Here is a 6,795-nt window from a genome sequence, read left to right as displayed (position 1 = left end):
TTCGTAAATACAGCCAAGAAGGCTTGTTCAACACTGTATGTTACCCAGTTGTGCACCTTGAGGCGCGGCACAGTGAGAATGTCACGGCCTGCTCCTTCATCTCCTCCAACACCAAGCGCTTGAGCCGCCGATGTCACGATTTCCGCAGACGTAGTAAGGATATCAGTTGACTTTGAAAACCTCTGCTATATATTTTTGGGCTCCACTGTCTCTCAATGCCGCATTAATATAAGACCCAGGACACGCTTTACACATGAATTATTTTTACTGCACTGCAGCTCGTTAAGGTCCTTGAATAACACAGAAAACTGTGTCATTATCTCTTATTGTCTCCACCGAACAGCCTTTTTGAGCAACGGTGCAGGAAGCGGAGGAAGCCATCTCTCTTAGTGCATACCCTAACGTGTCTTGACGCCAGTGCAGATTGGAGCAGTGCTCACTAATGCCAACGGCACTCCCATCCCTTGCTAGCACCCCACGCTTAAAAGGCGGAGATAGACGTTGCGAATACACTCCTCACACCGGAACAACCTGATGTAAAACACATGTCCTAGGACGAACGCTAGAAAAGTCGAGAAAGACCTCCTGTAGGTGAGGGATGTGATGGATTTCCTCCGTTTGCCCCTTTCTTGTGGTGGGTAGTAGTCAAGGCTTTCTTGCTGACCTGTTATTTATCCTGCATGCTTTCCCAGAGTCCATCGAATTCTTGTTTCGCCCACTTGATTGGCTTTGACGGGTTGAACGCAATTGAAGGCGTGCAGGAGTGAAGTCAACTGAAGGAACTCAACACTAACTGCCTTGCAGAAGGACGTTTTGCTATTTGTTATCGGCTCACCCAAGTGACTTACACTGCAGTTACACTGCAGACTTGCTCCTAACGATAGCGCCGTGCTAATATTGGTTGTTTTGAATGATGAAGCAGGAACTCCAGGATAGTGGCAACGCCTTCACTGCAGGGAACAGCAGTTGAAGCAGATTGAGCTACTGGACTCACTAACAAGATGTTCACACATAGAGGAAATATTCCGTTAAATGGCCATGTAATAGGCAACCTCATTGGTCGTCTGTCCGCGGCTTGCGCGAATTACCATCTTCTCTGGAGCATCCTTTCTATTTAGTCCAAGTGTGGGCCTTCGCACTACAACTCAACTTCTTCTTGCAAACAACCTGAAAATATTTTTGTCCCTTGCCCAACTTGCCTCTCTCGTCTAAGATGGTTCGATTATACCTACGTTCTCAAATGTGTAAATTTCCCTTTTGTTTCCTCCCTTCCTCCCACAGTATCTGAGCAGCTCAGTACCGCAGGAGAAAACAAATTCACTGCTATGATATCTGGGTTGTATGGCTAACCTACCTATCACGCGGTTTGACGCAATGCGTCGGCAACGTTTCACTGCAAACTATTTCTCAGGTTCGGTTGTGCTCATTTATTTTTGGTTCCCCTCAACGGCAAACACCACAGAACCAATGTGACTAATGACCACGGCAATGCGAGGTACCGGCGAAAGCAGTCGAGGTCGACAACAATAGCAGCAGATGCATTCAGCGTGGAAAAAACCCCTTCGCCCTTCCTTCCATTTCTTTTTTCTTTTCTTTTCCCATCTTCTGGATGTTGGCTCCTCTCATATCATGCTTATCGTGAATGCACCTATTTGATTTTGAGTAGCCAGGTGCTATTTGGTGAGAGTACGGGAGGCCACATGGAGTACGAGCCCGTTGAAATGGGAACTAGCACCTGCGTGTTGGCCTGCAACTAACAGCCCCCATTCCTCCCTTCGGCCAGTGAAATGTTCGGCAACTGCCCATTGTATTGTCGCACGCATCAACTGGAAGCACTGGCCTGCTTCATGAGTGGTCTTGCAGCAGCAGCGGACTCATAAGAGGCCATCTGCGGTCCTCAAAATGCACTCCAGCAGGTATGTATGCACCGCAGCCCGTACTCGGGTGTCATAGTACGTTTACGGTTAAGGAATCGTTCGTCTAAAGCCATCATCACTGTATTAGTAATTGGAGATATTACTTTAAATGCCGTCTCTCAGCAGGGGATTCTAATCCCTAGAAAATTGACACCGCGATTCGTCTCCAAAATTGGCTTCGTATGCTCACTGCCAAGGCAGCGTTTGGGGTCTTGATGTTCTTCATTCCAATGAAACTCTTGCATGGTGTCTGGTCGGCGTGGCCTGCACGTAGTAGCTAAGCTGCGCAGGCTAACGACTCTATAGAGTGTGTGCGCTGTATATAGCTGTATATGCATTTGCTTTGTAAACGTACGTTCAGCACATTTTGGTGACGGATGCGATTTTGGCGCCTTAAAGAACCGATGTTTGCGCTGGGAGCGCTGCTTCTCGCGTGCCTTAAAGCAGTCTTAAGATTATTGAGAAGTACAATGTTTTAGCCTTATATTTGCTTGCCTCTACTAGATAATCGGCTCGAGGGGAGTCTTACAAGGTGATCAGTGGTCTCGAATGGGACCGTTCTGGTTCTGTCGCGACGCCTCGGGCACAAAGCATGTGCTGCACAGCTGACGGATTACAGGTAAGGGTTTTGTCAATATTGGCGGTAAATGCTACGTAAATAACCAGGCGCAGATACGTTTTTAATGGAAATGCGCCTTATTTCATGTTTGTCAGCGAAGACCACTCTCGTGTGTTAATTCTTTTGGCAGACCATCGCCCCGCCCCTGGCAATGTCGCTCCGCAAGGCAGCGGTCTGCCTGTCGGTCCATTTGTTCCGTAGATGAGGCCGCATAGATGTCTTCCGGATGTCTCAACATTTTTGTGCTTCCATTTTCATTGCGAATATTTTCTTCTATTTGGTGAGCCGAGAGAGAAACAAAATGCTCGGCTTGTCCCCCTTAAAAGTTGCCCTGTGTCTGGTGGCCCTCTCACCAGCAACACTCTGCCTTGGTGCTACTCACAGCGCAAGTGACAGCAACAGTCCCATCAGCAGCGACTACAGCAGCTACACAGGGAGCGGCGGTCCCAAACCTCCAGAGGGGCTGAGCCCCCATTTACTATTCCCGCCACCAATGCGGGATAAGGGTAGTATCTCGACAGAAGAAGGGACAAACAGCACAGCATCCACTCCTCCTAGTACCCCTTATGGTGAAGGGGGCGCAAATAAGCCTTTCCGTGTAGGGGTAGAGGAAGATCAGCAACAAGCAGAAGATGCGGCAGCAGCGGCTGCGGCAACAGCAGCAGCAGATGATGATAATCCGGAGCCGCCAATGCTGAAATTCTTTAGGGTGGTGACACAGCTCTTCCTCGAGGTTCGAGGGCGGATGGAGTAGAAAACCAAACGAAACGAAATTAGAGGGCGTGTTTGAAGTTGATTGTATGTGTTTTGAATTGAATGTTCTTGCTTTAGTTGTGTACTCAGCCCCGACAAACTGGTACCTCAACTCAGTTGCCTACCACGCCTCTTCAGGCGCGGTAATCCAGAAGTTTCCTGGAGATGCATGCAAAACTAAACCAATTTTAAAAACAGAAGTAATCCAGCAACACTTATATTCGCATACGCAAAGCAATTGCAAAGTACCGATGTATCTGTACACGTAATGTTTATATATACTATAGATATATCTACTTATACCTCTGCACAGGTATATATGAGTCTATGTATAAATGTACATAGAAATAAACGGAAGGAAAGATTACTGGATAGCATTCGATGTACTTTTTACTGTATTTCTGCTGCATCAATGCATGCAAACCATTGAGATAAAGACGACTGTTAGTAGAACCACTACACTCCGCCAGTCAAAGAAAACGGCAGGAGCAGTTGCTTGCTGCAAACTAACCCCCACAAAATAGACATTCGATGCCTTTTCTACACTATCGGCTACAGCTAGGATAGACTTGGAGACTCCAGAACAGCCTGACGTAAGTGGAGGCTTGTCGAACATTTCTGCTTGCATACATATTGCATTTGGAGGCCGAAGGCTGCCAAAGGAAGCTGCTGCTCTACAACTAAGCACAAACACGCTACTTCGAGCTGGTGCAGTAGCAAACATTAGTAGCACAACAGGCAAATGCCAACGCCACTAGACACCCGCCGATTTAGCTCAGTCGGTAGAGCGCCAGCCTTTTAAGCTGGTGGTCGCGGGTTCGAGCCCCGTAGTCGGCTTCCTTGCAAGTCGTACTCTGTAACTACCTTTGTACGCCCAACCAAGCAGGCACTATTCCTCATTAGTATACCTGCAGGTTGCCTTGTTTGCATACGTAGCATACAGAACAAAAACTAACCATGTTGTGCATACTCATAGCTGTGAATCGCTGGAATACTAACTGACATCTCCAGTATTGATAAATGTAAGCATCCATGCAACATACTACTGATTATTTCCCGTATGTCTGCCTGTAGTGGAATTCGGGTGTGCGTAAACGTACTGCTAGAACGTTTTGCCTCCGAATTGGTTTCAAGTGTATGTACAAATGAAATCCTTTGTCTGTTGTGTAAATATCAACAACGGACACACTGCACAACAGCAGCAGAGGCTACAGCACGGGCACGAGGCCGATGCTGTAGCTCCATGCAGGAACTGCTTGCTCCCTGTGCAAGCCGGTGCCGTTGCTGCAGCTGCAGCTACCTCCACGTGGTGATCTGTGTTGCGCAGATCGACTTGGACTTGCTGCTAAAGGTGCCTGCTGCTGCTGCTTTTACTCCTTCCTGCTGCCGCCGTTGCTGCTGCATGCACAACGAAAGGCTGCTCGCCAAGGACTAATGCCTGTTCCCACCCCTCAAAGCAAGATCGGTCGTAGAAACGCCAGCAGCAGCACGTACATTTTGAGCTGATATGTTTAAGGATTAACAGGCAAATTATTGCCCTGGATGCAGAGTTCGTCAACCCCATCTTTTTCAATGGTAACAATACGAATGAGGCCACCTGAGCTGCCGTCTCTGTTGATTGCATGAGCTACAGCCTTCGCTACGAGCTGCGTTGCCTCTTCTTTCCCCATGTTAGGTCTGTAGTGTTCATCTAAGAAAGCAGTGATAAAGACAGAACCTGAACCACCAGCTGTATAGGCCACTGGGATGCAACTGCCGCCAATTGGGATCGAGAAGGCCTGAGGTCCCTCTACAGGGTCCCACCCCGCAACAATTAAACCAGCAGTAAGGACGTCCTTATAATCATAAGAAATCCGCTGCAGCAGGTGGGCGGCAACGCGCACACGGGCTGCACCGTTGAATTCTCTGGGGAGTTCCTGCGCATACAGCTGGAGATGGAGTCGCGCAATCTGGGCCAATGCCTGCGTGTCTGCTGCGCTTCCACTACGACACACACAAATCCGATCGCTCAGTCGCGTTATCTTCCGAGCAGCCCTATTTACCACGTAAGATCCAGCAGACGTACGCGAATCTGCCCCCAACACCACCCCACCATTGTAGCAGCAAGCAACTATCGTCGTGCCCGTCTGTACAGCTCCACCGCATGCTGATGTTGCTTCTGCTCCCGCTCTAGGAGGGCACGCAGATGTAGACACAGCTGCCACGCAAGGCAGCCCGTCGCTGTCCAACAGCACCTGAGCCATCGCCAAGCAAGGAGTCCACGCGGCACGGCCGCTTTCAAGCGAGCACAGAACCAAAATATACAGAAAGAATTCAATAAATCCTCAAATAAACCCAAAAATACTCAGTCCAACAATTAAACACAAGCATCCTGCATTCACATAACTCCGTTCTGAGCATGCAGCCGATAACGGAGCCGCCAAGCAGCAGGCAGCGTGCAGCATCCACTGGCGGCAGCGGCGCTCCAAAGCAAGATACACGAACATTAATTTGTCAGTCTCTTATTATTAGGGTTGCCCATAAACCTTGTTTCTTGTCCTCCTCTGCTTTAGAACGTAGTAGTGGTAGCACAACCCCACAAACTCCCTTCCGACCTCCGCCGCAGTTCAGGTGTACATCTCAAGGTGAGCTCGCTCGCCACTCGCCTCCTACTTCTCGACTTTGTCCATAGAGATGAAACAACGGCTATGATTATTTACGCTTAATTGCATTTATTAATTTCTGCATTTATCTCGGGTCTCCATAGACTACGGTCAGAGCGGCCTGGGCCTCCCAGTGGCTACCAGTGCCTTCGGCTGCAGGTGGCCGACACGCATATAGCCTACATGTACGAGTCTTTACTTAGTCCAAACGCCTAACTGCTCAATTAGTAAAAGGAAGCAAACCTAAGCGAAAACAAACTAGCCTAACTGTTGACACTAACTGCAAGGCCTCCAAGAACTAGCCAGGAGTATCTGCTCCGAGAAAGCACGCATAGCCTAGTCAACCAATTCTGCTATACATAAATGCACGCTGAACAGTAACCATCTGCAGAACACATTTATCTGTATTCTACCCATTCCAAATCTTAAACGTTTGTGGACATTTACGTCACAGGTAGCAATCATGAGCGCCACCAACGCAAGCTATGCTCTTACGTAGGGCAGCACGTAGAGTAGGGCCAGCACCAGCTACAGCAGCGGCTAGCTGCAGCTAGCCGTAGCTAGCTACGGCTAGCAAGCCTGGGATAGCCTAGGTTCCTTAGCTTTAGGCAGCACTAGCTGCCTCGAAAGAGCCGGTTACTGCTCCGCCACCTTCGGGGTCTGTCCCCCGTCGTTCGCATATGCAAGCAGGCGTAAATATACAATATTAGCTAAAACACTATAAAGTCGGTTCGCATCAATATATACATATACATCTCTCTCTCCCTACAACTGTACATACGCATGTACATGTGTATGCTTTTTCACATATATCTATAAACTATGTAAATATGCGCTGTATATATGCATTATATATATATATATA

At 48.4% G+C, this 6,795-nt stretch overlaps 2 protein-coding genes across 2 annotated transcripts; one reads left to right on the top strand and one right to left on the bottom strand.

Moving 5' to 3' along the window:
- Window positions 1-2,836: 2,836 nt before the first annotated feature.
- Window positions 2,837-3,289, top strand: EMWEY_00045530 (hypothetical protein; the record flags this gene model as incomplete). The annotated part of the gene is made up of 1 exon (XM_013479125.1): window positions 2,837-3,289. One exon carries the CDS (start codon window positions 2,837-2,839, stop codon window positions 3,287-3,289), a length of 453 nt encoding a protein of 150 aa, XP_013334579.1.
- A 1,510-nt stretch (window positions 3,290-4,799) lies between these two features.
- Window positions 4,800-5,531, bottom strand: EMWEY_00045520 (proteasome component PRE3 precursor, putative; the record flags this gene model as incomplete). Its single annotated transcript, XM_013479124.1, has 1 exon — window positions 4,800-5,531. One exon carries the CDS (start codon window positions 5,529-5,531, stop codon window positions 4,800-4,802), a length of 732 nt encoding a protein of 243 aa, XP_013334578.1.
- Window positions 5,532-6,795: the final 1,264 nt, after the last annotated feature.

This window comes from Eimeria maxima, genomic scaffold (genome assembly GCF_000499605.1).
Source record: "Eimeria maxima Weybridge genomic scaffold, Emw_scaff908, whole genome shotgun sequence".
Taxonomy (NCBI): domain Eukaryota; phylum Apicomplexa; class Conoidasida; order Eucoccidiorida; family Eimeriidae; genus Eimeria; species Eimeria maxima.
This window is presented reverse-complemented; position numbering and strand designations above follow the sequence as displayed.